Source organism: Equus asinus, chromosome 8 (assembly GCF_041296235.1).
Source record: "Equus asinus isolate D_3611 breed Donkey chromosome 8, EquAss-T2T_v2, whole genome shotgun sequence".
NCBI classification, from domain to species: Eukaryota; Metazoa; Chordata; class Mammalia; order Perissodactyla; family Equidae; genus Equus; species Equus asinus.
The window spans coordinates 51,990,985-52,011,198 of NC_091797.1; the positions used below are offsets into that span (position 1 = coordinate 51,990,985).

The following is a 20,214-nucleotide window of genomic DNA, read 5'->3' on the forward strand; positions in this document are numbered from 1 at the left end:
ACAGCTAATTTCTTGAGATGGAGGACAGAGACCGATGACTTGTTCTCATGGATTTAAAGATCTGATTTATACCATTATACCAGCAAAGAGAATGTATTTCCTTTTCTAAATCCTTGCAAGCATTGTGTTGGTAGAACTTCCTGCTGACCTTTTTATCTTGAGTGTTAGGTAAATTTGAGTTTGCAGTTTTAAATTGCATTTCTATGCAGTTTTCAGTTTAAAATTTTGCATGGCAGTAATTATTCCTTGCTTTTATAGTTGTATTTTGTACATTTTGGATTTCTTTATATAAGGTCATAGATTCTTGAACTGTTGTAGTTTTTAGTGCGCTTAATATTAGCTTGTTTAAGACATACTTTTAATCAAGTAGAACAGAAACTATTATAACTGGCATTTATACATGCAGAGAGTATTACAGTATTTAGTATATGAAATATTTTGAATACACATCTCTCAGTGTAAAACCTCAGTGGGAGTGTGTTCATCATATTAAAAATATACGAGCTTTAGCAGTCCAGATGACTAAATTGGAACTTTTCTCCTGCATGTGTATATATGTCAGATTGTCAGCATGACAAAAGTGACAGATATTATTTTTGTATTTTTAAAAACAAATTTGTTGTATATAAAGTTTTTTTATTTCTTTTGTGCAGATCAATTTTTAAACTCATAGAGGTAGGTATCTTTACAGTTAAAAACTATGAAATGTCAGTGTTCAGCCAGATGGTATGATGGAGCAGTGAAAGTCAGAATTCAGTGAAGAAAACGCTGAAGGAACTGATAGTTCTCTGCTTTGCCTTGAAAGTGTCATCAATTTGTAGTTTTAGTGTTAACTCTGCAAGTGTCTGTAGATACATTTTATATAGGGGCTAGACCAAAATCAACACATCAGAACTTCACCAATTTGAGAAAGAGTGAGATTAAGTATAAGCACATTTGGCTTATAGTGAACTGATTTTTATTAACTGCTTTTGCCCATATAAAATGCTGATATTTACAGGAAACCTGGCCATCTTTATAATTATGGTAAAAGTACCAGGTACAATGACCGAAGAAGATAACGTGTAGGCAATAGTGGATATCTTGACAAAGTATTTCTCAAAAGTGATAATAGACTTATTTTTAACATTAAAGAAATGTAATGTATTTGTGGAATCAGGGCTGTGGGGTTTTAAATTTTGTCCAATCAAGATTGTAGGTGATCAACATATGGATCCCTCCTGAAAAAGAATAATTTTGTCTTTTAAATTGACTGTCTTAATCAGTTATTAAATCTCTGAATTTTAAAATAAAACATGCTGCTTATGAGAGAATTAGGCCTTTCACAAACCAATTGAGTGTTTAAGATAAAAATATCTTTGCATCATAGAAATGATCTATGTTGACCATTAGGTATTTTCACAGGTTTGATTGTCTCTTGGTAAAGTTGCTAAGACATTGGAGAAATGGTATAGTTAATACAAATGAATGGAATGAAAAACAGACTTAAGAATTGGCCTTTGATTTTAAATATTTAATTTGTTCTTATAAACCTTGTCAATAAAAATAATAAACCAGTGATCTTGTCTCTTACATTTGATATCTTATTATAGGTTTCTATGGCATTTCCCCCTCTGAGGATTTTGAAACAAGGATTTTTAACTAACTGAATTTAGCCCCACAGCCTCTACAATGTGGATAACTTGAGTGATAACTGACCACTTTTACTTTGAATAAATACACTACAAGGAAATTGCTAGGAAAATTTGAAGCGATCTCACAAAACTATCAAGTTGGTCAAGGCTAACAGTTGTTTATTTTATGACTATTTACTTGCAAAGGGATAAGTAGTAATGCTTGTGACCTAAAAAGTGTCAAGAAGGTTTGGAGGTGAGGGGAGTGAGTTGGTGTATGTAAAAGGCAGTGAAGATGTCCCTGTGCTATAAGAGTGTGTTCACTACAGTGCACAGTGTGTTTGAAAAACAAGTCTAGTTTTTATTAAGCAGTTTTATACAGCCAGCTCTTCACAATCTGCAGTTAAAATATTGTGTAGTCACTGCTACTCAATTACAGAATCTTCAGACAACAGTGAAAACATACTCAAAGTAACTCAAGAATAAAAGTACCGTGGTTCCTTAAAGAACAAAATGTCAAATGAAGTATGTCACTTGAGACAAGAAATGAGGTTTTTTTTTAAATACACATTTACCATACTTTAAAGTCGGTTTTTCTTTAGTTTGCTTGTAACACAGTACAAGTTTAAGTGCCCAGATACTAAAGTAATAATTTACTGCGAACCGTTTCGAACTTTAAATATTTTGCATTTATCACTTAACACATGCTATTCTTTAAACATTTGAATACATAACACTTTAAAGCAGAATATTTCCCAGTCAGTACCAATGAGTCTCATCAGGTAAGCTAACCTAACATTTCCCTGCATTAACTTTGAAACTAATAAACCGCTATTTGTTTTCTCTCACTTGGATCATACTTTGATGGGGAGGGAGGTGTATCTGAACTGTCTAAAGCTCACCGTACATTCTTTGCATAAAATACTATTTCTACTTATAAGCTGACATTTTAAATTTTAAAAATACCTAATATTTTGAAAAGTGGCTTTAAAGTCATTTTGAGTCCCTTTTTTAAGCAGACCAATATAACTGAAAGAATTGTTCAAAGACTTTTTAAAACAAAAGCACTTAAGTTAGCCACCATATTTCTAACCTGTAAACTGAAGTTTCTTGGCAAGATAAGCATCCTGAAGACCCCGAAACCGATGGATTTTAAATGATGTATTTTTTTGTCGTGAGTGAAAAAAGGAAAAAGGAAAAAGTATTTGCCATGTTCTCAGGCTTTTAAGATATGGCTTATAAAAGGTGTAATATTTACCAGGATAGCTCACATTTTTCTGCAGTTTTCCAGTGGACCTGCCTATGGAATACTGAAAACATAATTCTGTAGAAAATACTCCTACAGGTTGAATCAGTTATTTTTAAAAGAGGCAGTGCAGAGGCTTTATGTTATCTGACAAGATCTTTTTGCCAGTGGTTGCCAAAATTAAGGCTGTTTAAAGTGTGCTATCAGCTTAAACTTGGCTCTAAGAAAAATAGCCATATTTGTCTACAGTATGAAGACCACACCACACCACCTCTACCCCATTCTCAATGACACAACACCTATGCTGTTTAAGGAATGGAAAATTTTGCTGTTTTGCCAATGAGTGCACAAATCTAAGCTTTTGTCACAAAAGATACCTGAATTTAAATTTCTTTTGAACACCCAATGGGAAGAAATATGTACAATATAAAATAGTCTAGAAACTTCATTTACCTTTGACTGAAGAGTTTGTGCAGTATCCAAAAAGGAAAATTTCTATCTAAATTATAAGTAAAAGCTCAATATTGGAGCTATATAAAAACCGTAAGGCTCATTGGCAAAGATACTGATAAACTGTCATAGAAGAAAAATACATGGCTTAAATGTGGTTTTTTTAGTGATTCCTGCTTGACTGACTTGGATTCTCAATGTGTGAAAATCAATCAGCCAAACCAAATGTCAGATTTAAAGGGCCTCTCCAACCATGGAAGAATCATATCCAAGGTCTTAATTTAAGGTTATATTCTGCCTTATTCTGAAATCCAGAAGATTTAGCACTAGTCAGGCCTGTGGAAAATGCAATTAAATATAAGTGCTTATAAAAGGATTCTTGGATCTAGTGCTTTCAGAGTAGTGAAATGGGTTTACATTATCATACCACCTTACAAACATTTCTGTTTTGCTATCCAGAGAGGGTTTTTTTGATTTTATGAAAGTGAGGTTTAATGTGTTTCAAACTTCCCATTTGGGGGAGAGAAGAAAGCTGAGTCCAGACGAATTCTATTTAAAATGCTGCAATCTTGCTTGCTTCTCGAACGCCACTCAAGTATGCACCTGTAACTGTCTGTGGAAAATGCCTGTTTGTTGCCTGTAAAAAAAAAAAAATGCATAATTTGAGATCATGTATAAGGAATTCAGATAATAAGCAAAAGGTAATAAAAGCTTATACTTCCTCTGATCATCCTAAAATAAAGATTGATGTCACTCCTGTGCGCTCATATTCACAATCTACTCACCCATCATAGCACTTGAACTTTTCTGGTTATCTCACCATGCTTCACCAAATTCATTCATTCTACAATATATTCAGCACTCCTCTGAAGTACTGTGTGGCATTCATTAAGATATTATCTATATATGCCAGGTACTAGAATTAAGAAGAATGAATAAGGCACAGTCCCTCCCATCAGACAAGTCATCTAGCTACGAGAATCAGTGATAAATGAAACAAGCACAAAAGTGAATCACAATTCATCCACGGGTGGAGTTTTGCTAGACGGGTGGAACAAAAGGATAGAGGGCTGAGTTACTCAAAGGACAGCCTCGTTCAACAGGAAGAGAAAAGACAAATGGTGAGAACTGTCAATGGGAGAACCTCACTCAAGGAGGTGATAGTGGGAGAGCAAGAACCAAATCAGGACAGGAAAGTAAGGCTTGAGTCAGTGACTGTGAGGAGGTAACCAAGACAAGGTCTGGGACGTGGCTTTGGGGAAGAGTAGCTGCAGTGGAGTTGAGCAGGTCAAAGAAAATGGAGAAGGGTAAGAAGTTCCATGTGAACTAATTTAGGTTCTGTGTCATCTAAAGTGATGGCTGAGCTGGAAGGGGAAACATCCAGGTGTCAAAGATTTCAATAAATGGGATAATGATCAGGAGGTCAGCAGGAACACAATTATTAGAATGGCAGTGACAGAAACCTTAAAGAAATGTGTTTTATAAGAAGGTGAAGTAACAACTATCAAAGCAGCAAAGGAAAGCAAAAAAGGTTCTAGAGCTTGCTCATGGCCTTCCAGCACATCAGCCTACTACAGCCATCTCTTAGAAGCGTTGACAGTTGCCTGCCATGTAGCCATCTGGCTCTGTTCCTACAAAGTTGGCTCATCAGAGGCCTAGGAATAAGCAAAGATAGGAGGTTTTAAAATGTTCTTTTGTCATCATTCAAAAATTACGAAGAGAAAAAACAAATACACTATTTTAGAAGAAAACTAGCAGATGGTGTAATCCCAAACTATTATACACAAAGCACGAAAGAACACTGAGAATTCACTATAAGTTTGGGGGTGGGGTGGGATGGGGAGATGATAAAAGCAAGCAAACTCACTCCAAAGAATTCTTTCCAAATTTCAGCCATTGGAGGCATCAGGAACCATGGAGGTAGAGGTGTGGCACGGGTGAAAACTAAGGATTAATGATGGAAGAGCAATTTGGGCCCTCACCAGGTTCCCCACTCCCACGGGCTACAAACCCCCAGGAGACTGAGGTAGAGGGCAGAGGTGAGGCGCCAAACAAAACGGTGAGTGGGTCAAGTCTTTATAACCAAGAGCAAGGCTTCCAGCTCCCAGAATCCCAGGAGCTGAGCATCCACCATGCAAACAAGAGAAACTACATGTTCCCAGAGAAAAGAGCTACAGATAGATACTGATGTTTGGGGATCCAACCACCCATTGATAAGTTTGCTGGAACTTTCAACTGGCTTTTTAAAAAATTCCTCACTCAGGGGCCAGCCTGGTGGTGTAGTGGTTAAGTTTGCACATTCCACTTCACTGGCCCAGGGTTTGCTGGTTTGGAGACCTATGCACCACTTGTCAAGCCATACTGTGGCAGGCTTCCCACATATAAAATAGAGGAAGATGGGCACAGATGTTAGTTCAGGGCCAATCTTCCTCAGCAAAAAAAGGAGGACTGGCAGCGGATGTTAGCTCAGGGATAATCTTCCTCAAAAAAAAAAAAAAGAAAAAAAACCTCACTCAAATCTAAGCAGACAGTCAAGGATTGGATACTTGGACATGTGGGAGGCAGAGGCTAAAGGAAACAAAACAGGAACTCTGAAGAGCCACACAAGGAACAAGTCATGGAGCAAGAAGAGGAAGCTACCAATAAAGGAAAATACTCTGAGAACACTAAGCGCTCATTAAGTAAAAGAGCCAAAATTTTAAAAGTCAATTCAAGGATTGGAAGACAAAAAATCTTCTTACAACAAAAGTAGAATGAGCAATAGTAAAGAAAAGAAAATAAGATACAAATTCAAGAGTTCCAATATATATAGTAGAAGATCTAGAAAGAAGAAAAAGAAATGGGAGAAAATGATCAAAAGTAAAAAAATCTCAGAATGAAGGACAAGAGCTTCTAGACTACAAGGAGTCAAAACAAAAGGCACAGAAGAGATCAGAAATCAAAACGGCAAAACATTTCTTAACAGAAGTAAACCGAGAAAGAAGAAAAGCCGCTCATTAGGATGGCTAACTGAAAATAACAAGTGGTGGAGGCGGAGAAATGAGAACGCTTGCTCACTGCTGGTGGGAATGTACAATGGTTCAGCTGCTGTGGAAACCAGTGCAGTGGTTCCTCAAAACATCAAACATAGAATGAATATACAATGAAGCAATTCCACTTCTGGGTAGATACCCTAAAGAACCGAAAGGAGGTTCGTGAAAGATATTTGTACACCCACGTTCATAGCAACATTATTCACAATAGCCAAAACGGTGGAAGCAACTCAAGTGTCCATGACGATGAATGGATAAACAAATGTGATATATATACATATATTATTTAGTCTTAAAAAAGAGGATATTCTGACACATGCCACAACATAGATGAACCTTGAGGATATTATGCTAAGTGAAATAAGCCAGTCCCATAAGGACAAATACTGCATGATTCCACTTAGATGAGTCCCTAAAACAAATCCATCGAGACAGGAGGTAAAGTGGTGGCTGCCAGGGACTGGTGGAGGGGAAATGAGGAGCTGTCTAATGGGTACAGAGTTTCAGTTTTGCAGGACAAAAAGTTCCAGAGATGGATAATGGTGACGGTCACACAACAATGTGATCGTATTTAATGCCACTGAACGGTACACTTAAAAACAGTTAAGATGGCCCACCTAATGTTATGTGTAGTTTACTACAATTTTTAAAATAAATTTAAAAAGAAAGAAGAGGGATCTAGAAAATAAAACTTTGACTCTGGAAAGTGCTAAGGAGGAGTCCCAGGAGGACACCGTGCAGGAGCCCCGGAGTCACCCAGTGCAGACTGGAGCAAAGGGACGAGGATGCCAGGAAGCGGTGTTTCAAAAGACGGAGCGAACAAGCCAGCTCACCAGGATTCAACTGTGATTCAAAGACGACCAGAGGATGGGGAGGCTGGAGGAGAGGTACGAAAAGAATTAAGCTAATGATGGGGCCGGCCTGGTGGTGGAGCGGTTAAGTTCGCACATTCTGTTTCTCGGTGGCCCTGGGTTCGCCGGTTCAGAGCCCCGGTGAGGACACGGCACCGCTTGGCAAAAGCCATGCTGTGGTAGGCATCCCACAAATAGAGTAGAGGAAGATGGGCATGGACGTTAGCTCAGGGCGAGTCTTCCTCGGCAAAAAGAGGAGGATTGGCAGTAGTTAGCTCAGGCCTAATCTTCCTCAAAAAAAAAAAAAGCTAATGAGAAAAGGGCCATTATGACTGTCAAGAAAACAGAAAACTGTCAGAAAGAAATCAATGAACACCTCCTTGGTTCAACGGTAAGCAACACTGACACAGCCACGTTCCATAAACACTGATACCAACTGAATTAAAAGAGTGAAATAACCATGTTGCCAAAAGACAATGGGCTAAATCTTCAGCCTGATAGGAAGTCAGTAGATTATGTATAACTTGTTAAATCAGAAGACAACAATATAAATATTTTAAAACATGAAGTAAATTCCAGAAGAAACAGCAGAGAGAGTTAAAAATGGCTGCTCTGGAGACAGCTCTTACGGCTTAGTGGTTAAAGTTTGGTGCTCTCGCTGCTTCAGTGGGCCAGGTTCAATTCTCAGGCACAGACCTACACCACTCTGTTAGTGGCCATGCTGTGCTGGTGGCCCACATACCAAAAAAAATAGGGGAAGATTGGCATGGATGTTAGCTAAGGGCCAGTCTTCCTCAGCAAAAAAAAAGTAGAGAAAAAGAAGAGAGGAAGATCAGGAACAGATGTTAGTTCAGGGCAAATCTTTCCCAGCAAAAAAAAAAACAACAAAAACAAAAAACCTTGCTCTCTATATATGTAGACAAAAGCATATCTTAAAACAATGGGTGCACTGGGAGTTTGAGAAGGATGTTGAGAGGGTATCTGCTGTTTATTGTCATAAGATTTTTCATAGTATTTGACTGCTTTTAAACTCTGGACATGGATTACTTTAATTAAAAGAGAAGAATCAAAATAAAAATAATTGGGTTCAGGATTCTGATACACACCTCACCAGCAAAGAAGACTGCTCCTTGTATTTCCTCAGCAATGATATCATAGGCCTCACCACTCCCACCTGTCTTCACAAAACTGTAGGCCATCTGGATCCAGGGGTCCGAGCTCCACCGAGTGACAAAATACTTCATGGGATCTGGGACTTCCTGCGTCAAATAGAAGGAATCATAAAACAGGATCAAGAAGGGACTCAGACGTGCTGCGACTCCAAGTGTAAACCTACAGTCCTCCCTCCCTCTAGAAAATGAGTTGATTCGGAAACAGCAGTTCTCAGGAGGCTCCTCCTACCTCCTTGCAGCTCCACCCAGGCCCATTACTTAAATGTGCACCATCCTCTATCGCCTGCCCAAACTCTGCAACCTCCCCCCACGCACACCTCCTCGCTTCTCCACTTCATCCTGCGTCTCCTAGACGCATTCCCCCGCCTACCACGGGCCATCGCCAAGGGCTAAGGGTGCTGACACCCCCTTTCCCACCGCCGGGCATGTGCTGCAGAGATGGAGGGAAAGGGGTCTCTGGGCCACAGGAGGAGAGGGAAGTCTGGGGACCTCCCTAGACCTTCAGGATCATGACACGCGCCTCACCAGCAAAAAACCTCGTTCCTTGTGTTTCTTTAGCTGCTTCTCCACGAAACAGCTATTATTACAAAGATATCTTTCATACTAAGTTTCAAATAATTTTGTAGGCTGGCCTCTGACAAGCACCACCATGAAAAATATTTCTATGGAAACTGTGTCTTAAGTTCCAAAGAACTACTTTAGAAACAATTTTTGGACAAAAGCCCCAAGCTAGGGACTACTGTGAGATATAATCACATCATGCAAAATAAGCAACACCCCCGGGTGCCTTTCTCTAATTTATGTAAATTTTGAGTCATTTCACTTCTTTCTACTTCTGCTCCTTTATTTGAAAAAGATACATGCTACATCATTTATAAATCTCCAGAGATTGCAAGATTTAGTAAACTGACTAAATATAAAATATAAATTGACTAAATATAAAAATATAAAGTACCTTGGGCTCCTTGGAGAAAAGACAGAAAAGGGACTGGCTGCAGATGTGGGGTACGAGAAAATGCTGGACAATATCCCGTTAAAAGGGAAGTTGTCACCAAAGCCTGCTAGGGTTTGGGTAAATACAGAATCCATGGAAAATGCTGAGCCTTTTACATCCTTAGAAAAAAAGGGGTGTGCATGATGCGAGAAAAAAGGAAGACGACAGTGTGAAAGGAGGTATGGGGTATTGTGGGCTGCACTGTGTCCCCCTAAAATTCCTACGTTGAAGCTGTAACCTCCAGTACCTCATCATGTGACTGTATTCGACAAAGGACCGCTAAGTCAAAATGGGGTCGTTACGGTGGGCCTTAATCCAGCATGACTGGTTGCCTTATAAGAGGAGGAGATTAGGACACAGACACACACAGAGGGGTGACCATGAGAGGGCACAGCGAGAACGCAGCCATCTGTGAGCCAAGGAGAGAGACTTCAGTAGAAACCAAGCCTGCTGACATCTTGATCCTGGACTTCTAGGCTCAGAATTGTGAGAAAATAAATTTCCACTGCTGAAAGCACCCAGCCTGTGGTCTTTTGTCACGGCAGCTGGAGCTGACTAATCCGGGGGGAAAGTCGGATAATGGGAGAAAGAATAACATTGCCCACTGCCTTGGCTCTTTTCCTCGTCAGGAACGATGGGGGCTTCGGGATCCCAGCACTCTGGAGAGCACACTAAGTTAACAGCAAGCACGTCTTTCTCCTGTCAACGAGGTCTCTCTGACCTGCTCCTTGAACAGCTCCCGCAGGGTAGCCATGCACTGCTGCAAGACCTGCTTGTCGTCCAGGTTCCTAACGGACGCCACCGCCTCCCCAGCCACCACTGACATCAACACGCTGTGCTTCTTCTGGAGATGCGAAACGAAAAAGCAGTTTACACTTTTTGCTTTGGGTACAGAAGTCTCCAAACGCACGGCTCCCAATGCATAAGGAGCTCATCCTCACAAGTTAAGTTTCATTATTTCCTACTGTCCCTTTTCCTCGTTTTCACCACCAGTCCATTTTCCTCACAAACACTCATTGTTCATCTATACATTTTATTGTTCCCTGCTGAAAAAACTCGGGAAGTGGTAAAAACATCCAACTGCCGGTGCCCTTGGCTTTTCCCTTATAAGAACTTGTTTTAGAACAAGTAGAACGAGGTTGAGAAGGCAAGTCTGTAGATAAGATAATGGAAAAAACCACCTCAAGTGGTAAAGAAAGTTTGCCCTTGGCTCCCAGGTGAAACCTTTTAAGATTAAGTTTCTTGGAAGGAGAGAAAGAAGGAAACAACTGTGACTGTGGCGTGACATCACCACTGCCAGAGCTTTCAAGTCCTGGGCATGCCCTCCCCTCTTCCTCCTCCTCCCACCAATCACACCTCCTGACACCAGGACCCACCCCCACCAGAGCTCCCTGGAGGACCCCTGGAGAGTACTTTTCAAGGACCACTCATGACTGTGTTGTCACCAGCTCTCCTTCAGAGGAATTCCTCTATCAGCCTGAAACAACGGTTTCCACAAGCGACTAATTCATTTCCCAGGGACCAATGTTAGTCCTTCAAGAAAATATGGCCGACACTGGGGCTCCGTTCCTCTAGGAAATCTCCCAGTCCAAGTATCCTCCCAGAGTATAAACATACACCCAGCATGTCCACGATGTCCATTAGATCCTGCGCTTGACACCTGAGTAATTACCAAACCAACTTCCGAACTGTAATGAGGGGATTAAAACCACATTTGACCCATCATTTTACCTGGGGATCCATGTCATAGAATACAGCAAAAAGCCCTCGCTTGCTGGCACTAGGAGGAACGTGACCAAAAAAGTCAGCCCCTTGAACTTTATTGTCCCAAAATCTGTAAGGAAATTGCAAGGCAATCTGGAAAGTGAGAAGGGAAAGATGGTTAAGAGTTTCTTGAACCAAAAGCACAGCAATCTCTAATAAGCAACCTATAGCTCTTAACTAAAACTGTGTTCGAAAATCAAACCAAAATCCCTTTCCATTCTCCTACCTCCTCTGTTCTCTCTGAGCATCTGGGTTTTCATGCCCTTCAGTCTTGTTCGCTCACAGATAATGGTGGGGCCCAATGACAACCTCTAGGCTATTCTGAAGATGCAAAGCATTCCCGAGACTTGGTCTTGAAGCTCATGTCTCTAAGACAAATTCTTACTATTCATAGGTCTGCCAGGATCTACTCCAACCCTAGCAGACTCTGCTAAAGGAGATTTTAAAAGCAGAAGTAAAACACTTTCCTCAGAGGGGCCATTTAGTGGAGGGTAGACATGAAAGGCAGAAAAAAAAAAAAAAAAAGAATTGCTCATTTATATGCCAAATTCAAATTCTGAATAACAGATTCCTCTCCTAAAGTCAAAACTCACAGACCTCAGCCAGCTCTCCTCCTTTGGTCTTGATAATATCCTTTTGTATTCTTCATGAACAATTATTCCAATGAAAAGGAAATCTTTGAATTTTATTCGGGATGAAAAATTACCCACTACTTCCCAATGTCAGAAGTTAAGGAACTCCTGTCATCTGAGATGAATCTCTTTACTTCTGAGGCTTAAATAACTCATTCACCTTTTCAATGATGCCTGCGCCTAAGCTGTTGATAGCCTTCATCTTCTTGTCTGACAACGGTGGATTAAACTGGATGGCCCCTTTCTGCAGTAAGGCCAGTGGTACAGTGACTAATACCTGTGGGAAATAATTAACAGTTAACACACAAATAGCAACTGAACCTAACACCACAACTACTCAGTGGGTTCATTTCTAGGAAAACAACACCTAAAGAACACTCTTCTCTATTGCCAGGCATGAGACTGCCAACATCCCATGTTGCTATACTGGGAGGAACGAAGGCTGCCATGTACAATTGTACAGACTGTCCACTGCATGCGGCTACCTGGCTGAGTGGAAGGGACATCCAATGGAGGAATATGAATAAAGGTCTTGATGGTTAATGCTAACCCTGGGTAAGGACAGTCAACAGAACCCCATCCTGAAAAGCAGTGCTATAAGAGGAAACGGCCCTAAACAGAGTCGGGAGAAGTAGATTTGCGTGTCATTCCTGACACTTCCTAATGCGTGGCTAATACCCGCCACTCTTCTCTGCCAAACATCTATAAAAAGAAGGGAATATTTGCCCCTCAAAGGATTGTGGTAACGCCTAAACTAAAACACTTACAATATACATAAATATGCTTCATAAAGGGTAAACATTAGAGATTATTATAATCATGAAAAGCCACATGAAATTTTTTTTCGAGGAAGTAGTTTATTGCAGTCGCAAATGGCTTACAGAATCATTTAGGAGGGCAAAAGATGCAGGTGCTAGGCTGAGCCTTCAAGAATCTCTCTCAAAGTCACGCCACACAACCAGGCCATCAAAGAGAGCTGCTGTCTTTCCATATAATCAAGAAATTTCTGGCTCCAGAACTACGTTGCCATTGCCACAATCAGGAGCCATGAGCACCAGAATCATGTCACATATAGAACACCCTGCACCAGCAAAACAGCCGCCTGGTGCCCGGACTCCCTTGTAGTTCCTGAGTGACCCTGGCAGCTCTACTCCCCGGTGCAGAGGAACCCAACACCACGACCACTGTGCTTGTCAGCAGAGGCAGCAGAAGTGAGGCAAAGCCACACCACACCTTCCAAGTCTCATGAAGCGCATCTGACTGGCTGGACCTAATTCATATTTAGAACCTCAGCTGCAAAGGAGTCTGGGAAGTGTGTGTGTTTTCCATCATCTGCAGTACAGGATGACACACTATGATGAGAGTGGCATGGGGACGAACACCAAGCCCCGTATCTATCCTAGCCTTCATCACAGATTTAGTAGATTTGGCTTAAACCTCAATTCCAGGACCATAGGAAGTTCCGAGTTCTTCCTGTGATTTTGTTACTATTTTCTGCCACCTGAAAATTCCATAGAGTATAAAACATGTTCTCTATCTTCCATCTGGTTATAGATAACAGCCACCATGCAACCCCCCCCAACAAAAAAAGAGGAGCAACTACTCTCTTGGATACATAAGAACTGCAAGGAAATAAGACCTAGATATTTTAATGACAAAAAAGCTTTCAAAAGCACATGAACTTAGGTAAACAAGTAGGCAAAAGACATAAACATACCCTGGGAAGGAACTACAGCTAGATCTCAGCGGAGGCAGCCTGGAGTGAATTACAGTGTGTCAAATGTTTATCGGCATATCACGTTGGGTTGGAAATCTTTCACTTATAGGCTGGGGAAACTTCCAATTCAGACAGTGTGATGTGTCCTGACTAGCATAAAAACAAAAATACCTGCTTTACACATTTCAGAGCAGGTTGGGAAACAGCCTGAAGCTACGCCCTAGGATCTCTGGAGAGCCAGAAGACAAAGAAAGCAGAGCACATGGCCTGTCCAGGGTCAGGCAAGGAAGGTCAGCAGGGTAAGGGGGACTAGTGCTGTCCTGGACGCCAAGAGGAAGGGTCACAGAATAACAGGGTTGGAGCCACCAGCTAACTTGAAGTTTTAAAAAGGTGTATTTAAAAAGAAGTTACCACTAGGAAGAACTTTAGACAGGAACCTGATTCTCATCTCAGGACTCACGGACAAGGACACTGTGGCCCAGGGGGCCTCCACTCTGGCCGCATGTTGGGATCACTTGGGAAGCTTTACAAACAGGCCCAGCCCCATTCAGGGACAATCTCTGCAGGGTGGGGCTCTGCAACCCTTCTTGTTAAGCACCTCCCAGGTGATTCGCACACGCAGCCCCGTTGAGAACCTCATCAACCCCTACAGCTAGTCCAAAGGCTACACTATCACTACTAACTATTCAGCTAGTTAATGGCAGGATTAACAGGAGAACCCATGCCCCTGGACTCACACACTACAGCACATCCATCTCTGTATGAATATCAAGGACTGTGAAATATTTGAACAGGTGATAGTTCGTCAATTCCACATTTTGGTAATCACCTCAGACATACCTGAACTTAAACTTAGGACGTTTATTATCTCCCTCCAACCCAAGTAAGCACCTTTGTTGTCCAACAATATAGAAATCCCAGTATGACTTCACATATTACATGACAGCACCTTTCACTGTCCACTTATTTAAGCTGTTTACCAAAAACTCAAATGATAGGAAAGTACTCCTGCCAGTTTCAAAATGAAAATATGGAGCTTTCTCTATTTGAAAAATTGTTTCATGGTAAAACAAACAAACAAACAACACCAACTTGGAAAGCAGTGAATTAAACAAAGTAAAGTAGGTTCTTATCTGAACTTTCTCTATTTATCTGAACTAAGCAAAATAAGTTTTTTAAATGCAGGACTCCTCAGAGCCTTTAATATGCTCATATTTAACCCTAAAAGCCGACAGTAGTACACAATACTTTTCCAAACTTATCTGGCCAAAGAATTTCTTTTCTTGTTCAACTCTCAGGACTAACGTGCCATAGAACCCATTTTGAGAAACTCTATTCAGAATTCCATCTGCCATGAACCTATATAGTGTTAGATTAATTAAACCAGATTTGCACATCCACACACAATGAAGCAGAGACAGACAACTCTTCAGAGGTCAAAGGCAAACTGCTTGGTGGAAAAAACTGTCTTCCTTCCCCTCAGGCCCTCGGCTGCAGCTAGTAAAATTCTAGGCCTTACCTTCTGGGCTGCACATCCTGTCCCATCAGTGGTGGTCACTTGCACTTCATCTCCAGAATAATCAATACTCTGTACCTGCTCCAGAAAAAGAATGATGACAAACATAATGAGGGAGAGAACCATATGATCCAGAAGCCTTTCCAATTCTCCTGTGATGTGCGTTTCCCTCCCCACGGCTATGGGGAATCATTTCCCAGCATTCAGAGCTCTCAACAACAGTTACAGCTTACTTCAGGGAGCTACCACAGCCATTAATAGTTATGCACACTATGTCAGAAAATGGAAAACCTTTATAATACAGTGTAAAAGGAAATATGCATATAAACAAATACCTCTATGATTCTAACGAGGTGCAATACAAATGCATAGGGACAAAGAGTGAAGGGAAAATTTAAAAGTGAAAATAATTGCATTGGGTCAGGGAGGTTGTAAGCAACTTGAACACTATATTATTAAGGAAAATACTTTTGAGCCACTGCTGTTTCCAAACAGCAGCAGGCACCTAACTGACATGGACAATGCTGCTGCCCACTGGCTACCATGTACCACAAAAGTCCCTGCAGACACGGCTGTACATCAAAGTAAGCGCCTGTCTCCTGTGTAACCCACATGCCCCCAACTTCACATCCTTCACAAACAAGGCCCACCCAGAGCCCCCCACAGCTGTCCACACTCACTGGAGACTTGAGCCGAATGTCTAGTCCTTCGGCCAGCTTTTCAATGATGACAGAGTAGCCTGGAGTTAGGAGAGTGTGGTCACCAGCAAACTGGGCAAAGAATTCATTGTGGTCCCAGGAGCGAGCTGACACCTGGGACACAACAGGAGAGGACGGGAACAGAAAAGGTCATGTAAATCCTTCAGCCTGCGCCTCAGGGACAATAAAGGAGCTCAAGGGGAAAAAAGCCATCCAAGGCAGGAGGGCAGGGCTGCCTAGGCACAGGACAAAATATGAAGGACAGAGGGGACAAACAGACAACCCGGTGGATACCACTGTCAGGAGCAAGAAATCTCTCGATAACACACAGGAAAGCTTATTTTAGAACAAAAGGTAGATATGATTTGGACATGGGCACCATTCCTTAATAAAAATAAATATTGTATTATATATCAACTTGGAAAGGAGAATTCTACGGGAGTAAAATTGCACTTGATCAATTCCACAGAGAAACATGCCAACTATTTGTCTTCAACATGGAATCTCTCTAGAGGCTGAAATGCAGCATGATTTTGGAAAACATTGTTATTCCAACTGTAGTGAAGAACTGAATGGAAAGAGAGGGGTCCTGCAGAGGACAATTCACTCAGGAATCATCCGTGGAGCCTCTATGCATAATAGACAATATCTGAGTATCAAGACCACAGTTGGTTAAATGAGTTGGGCAAGTTTAAATTTATTTTAGCAAGACAAACAGACCATAACTGCAAGGACACTCTATTTTGGTTTCTTGAGAGCAGTGTTTTCAGACCACGGTTCCACAGAAATGCCTCAAGAGCCTCTGTGGGGCCAAGGAAGCAGTGAAGGCACAGGGCTGCTGGTCCCTCCCTGATTCAGCCCAACCGGCCCTCTCCCTGTATTGGGTTTTACATGTTGAGCTTCTTCACAGGCAGTATTGGAAGAAACCTTTCTCTTTCTCTTGTTTTTTTTTTTTTTTTGGCTTGAGGAAGACTGTCCCTGAGCTAACATCTGTGCCAATTTTCCTCTATTTTATGTGGGACTCCACCACAGCACAGCTTGATGAGCGGCGTTGTAGGTCCGCACCTGGAATCCGAACCAGCAAAGGCCAGGCCGCCAAGCAGAGTGTGAGGACTTAACCACTACGCCACTGGGCCAGCCTCTCTCTTGCTTTTTTTTAAAAGAAATATTCAAAACCACTTTGGGGTAATAAGCTCTAAAGTGGTGGTTTTCAAACTTGTAAGCAGTAGTACCACTGTTTCCTGTTTATCCAAACCAGCCCAAGGTTCAATATTTAAATATATAAAATACACGTACATACACCAAAAACAAGCATTTTTGAAGCACGCGTTTCACAAAACCCAGTCACACCTGATGGAGGTTGCTGCCACAGGCGTATTCCAGGTTACTGAGATGGAACTGGAGCACCTGTTCTTCCAGGTCACTGAACTGGATACCAGACTCCTTAATAAAAGCTTTGTAGATCTCCTCTATCTTTTCTGTAAGGGAATGGATCAAAGCAGGAAAAAAACATTATTCTCTACTTCCTCACCCTTAGCTTTCAACCTCCTGCACCCCACAAAACCCCAAACTTCCAAAGTCCTCTCCCAAGTAAACGGGAGGAAAAGGCTATCTTGATAAGGTTGGTTTCTCTCAGGAATTAAACGCCTATCCTAACTGGAGACAAAAGTATGTAGGTTCTATATCTTAACCATGTTTCACATCTGCTTAGTTGAGAAACTGTTTCTTCTTTTGCTCAAGACGTAGAAGTACCCCCTGCACATATAAAGACACACACACACACAGAGGGCTCCCATGCCCCTTCTGGTCCCACTGTCCTCAGCTTAAAGTCACGTGCTTAAAGCATCTCGCCTCAACTAAGACATCTATAGTAGACTGACGACTGGCAGTATCATCCCCCAACAAGAATATTCCTCTATGGACTTTTGTCAGATCAGCCCTCTGCCTCAATACCTTTAATTACTGGTTCTCCACTGCCTATGCAATAAGTTCCAAAACCCACAGCCAGACAACACGAGCACATTTTTAGCCTTCCCAAAGATAGCAACTACTACCTGCCCACTTACAGGCTCCGCTGTGCTGCCGCTCAATCTTTTCCCAGTAAATTCCAACCCTGTAAGGTCTGCTACTACCACTCACCTCACCGGACTTCCCTTCCCCACCCAATCCCATCCATCCTGTACAGCCCAGCATCACCTGCAAGCTTCGGGAATCACACCTTTGTTATCGATCCCAGCACATATCTATCCCATGCAGCTGGAACTTTCAATTACAGATACACAAGCCCTGTGATATCATTCCAACTGTCATCCTAGATTCCTTTATTTGGAGTGTGGAGGGGAGGCTCAAGTCTCACAAATTATAAGCATCTTAGCACAGATTACTTCTTCATATCTCCCCAGTGATGACAACCATCCAACACATAGGTTGCGGACTCAAAGCTTCTATAAAGTATTGTGCACCTGCTTGACTCAAAACAGAACTGAACATCAGTTAACTTCTTTTGGACAACTCAAGGTTCTCACTAAAATTTTCAATGCTTACACTAGATTGTAATAGGGGGACGTCCACAGCACCTCTGGATTTGAGCCTAGCTTCTGCCCCTACACCACTGGGCCTGTCTGCCACTTTCAGTACTTTTCTGTAGCAGTGCCATTCCTGCCTCCTGCTATGCGGTTTCTATTTTCCTTTAGGTTTTGTAGAGGTTTGGAAAGAACCAAGATTGCTGGAATAGTACATAAAATTAAGTACAAACAGACTGAGAGAAGACATAATGTGATTTTTATGTAAATAATATTTAAAAGCTTTCGTACATATGCTTTGCAAAATTAACTCTAGCCTCTTAGTATTTATGTTTTGTTTTTTTCAGCTAAGTGCTAATAAGATAGATCTTAGTCAGATACTGCCAGGCAGGCTATAACTATAACCTTATATAGAGATGTGTGCACTATTATTAAAACTTTAAAAAAAATATATTAAAAAGATGAAACAACTACTTACACAGTAGTGTTGCTGATCTTCCCTTAATAACATTTCTTAAGTAAGGCCAAGACAAAGCAGTATTATTAACTTTTTTATCGGTGACCCCAAAAGAAGTGTAATGAAAAACCCCATCCAGTGACTACTACACATGTGCAAAACACTAACCAAATTCTGAGAACATCCTGCAAGTCAGCCTATCAACTGTCTTCAATTCCAGAAAATTCAACAGCTCACCACCTGGTCTGGACACTCCCACATTTGATTAAATATCCCTGCTGACCCCAGTAAATCTCTGACAATGGTCTGTTACGGTTCATCTGTCAACACTTACTAAGAGCGATTAGAATGTGAGTCAGTCTCAGAGGTGGTGGGTGGAGGTAGCTGAGGGACGGATAAAAAGAAGAGACAGTCCCCGCTACTGAGAAGCGTACTCCAAACAGAGATGGAGTATACACTAGGATGGAGAATTGAGAACTCTTGCAAAGAAATGTACAGTTGAAGAAAATCAGCATCTTGCAAATTGAGTTCATATAATCACACTTTAAGAAACTCCGACAGGGCTCCAAGAACTTCAAGTGAATACACTCAGGTCATAAAATTGTAGGGTAAATAAATAAATATCAATTTAAAAGTAAATCTATCTAAGGGTAAAATCTATCACATTAAAGCTGGCACCATCATGGAAATGAGTCATTAGAGACAGTCAAGTTTTCTAAAGGGTTGTGGTTAATATTATCCATTGAGCACCAAAGCCTACAGATTTTGCATTAAAATTCTTAAATTATAATACACATTCTTGCATTCTTAAACAAAACATACTGAAAAAATCTTAACCTAAAAGGAAAAGAGAAGAAATCCTGGCATACAGAAACCTTTATCTAGGAAAAGACATTATGGGGTGACAATTCACATAGGGTTTACCACGTTTCCTTAAAAGTAAGTTCCTCCAGGAAATGGAAAATTAAACATGTAAATAATTTTTTTAAACACCAGCTATTGTGTAAAGTAAGATTTGTGTGTGTGCATGCACACACGAGCACATAAGGGTCCCTGAGGAAGCTCTGCTCTCCTCTGAGGAACGGTCTGGAGAACTCATCAGTCCAAAAGGAATGCTCATCAGGACTGACTGCACACGTCCAACCTTGCAGATGCGTGATGCTACTGCTCATCAAGCTTAGGTTAGAACGAGACTCAGATGGAACAATCAGAACACCATTCTCCCCATACCTCCTAAAGGGACATCTTGGAGCTGAGTCTTATCCTTCCTCCACTCAGAGACAACATCCAAGAGAGCATTAAAATGAAAATCCATGCGCTTGTCAAGAGTGGGGTCAGTTATTCTTCCACCTTCCTGAATTAAGTCACATCTTTCTCCAAATTTATGCATGCTGATGCCAAGCTTCAAAATAATAAGAATAAGAAGGTGAAAATTTTCCCTGGAAAGAATATTTACAGGTTCTAAGCTGAAATTAGACAGAGCTCTCAGGGAGAAAATGGTCTAGTACCTCTCAAAAACAAAGCTAAATATGTTTAATGGGGAATGGCAG

The 20,214-nt window shown here is 41.2% G+C and overlaps 2 protein-coding genes across 3 annotated transcripts in view; one reads left to right on the forward strand and one right to left on the reverse strand.

The window, feature by feature from the left end:
* DEK (DEK proto-oncogene) overlaps positions 1–1,560 on the forward strand; it is a 30,377-nt gene extending 28,817 nt beyond the window's left edge. Inside the window, exon 11 of the mRNA XM_044773178.2 lies at positions 5–1,560. Within this exon, the coding sequence (XP_044629113.1) occupies positions 5–16 (12 nt within the window). The 3' untranslated portion in view covers positions 17–1,560. The remainder of the gene's footprint in view (positions 1–4) is intronic.
* Positions 1,418–20,214, reverse strand: part of KDM1B (lysine demethylase 1B) — a 48,148-nt gene continuing 29,351 nt past the window's right edge. Inside the window, exons 14-22 of one of the 2 annotated variants that reach the window (XM_014857687.3) lie at positions 19,895–20,066; positions 17,036–17,163; positions 15,668–15,799; positions 14,991–15,065; positions 11,915–12,031; positions 11,090–11,215; positions 10,080–10,202; positions 8,299–8,451; positions 1,418–3,946 (exon numbers count right to left, since the gene is read on the reverse strand). In XM_014857687.3, coding sequence (XP_014713173.1) covers positions 3,863–3,946; positions 8,299–8,451; positions 10,080–10,202; positions 11,090–11,215; positions 11,915–12,031; positions 14,991–15,065; positions 15,668–15,799; positions 17,036–17,163; positions 19,895–20,066 — 1,110 coding nt within the window. In that variant the 3' untranslated portion in view covers positions 1,418–3,862. The remainder of the gene's footprint in view (positions 3,947–8,298; positions 8,452–10,079; positions 10,203–11,089; positions 11,216–11,914; positions 12,032–14,990; positions 15,066–15,667; positions 15,800–17,035; positions 17,164–19,894; positions 20,067–20,214) is intronic. The other variant, XM_014857688.3, reaches the window with a different exon arrangement.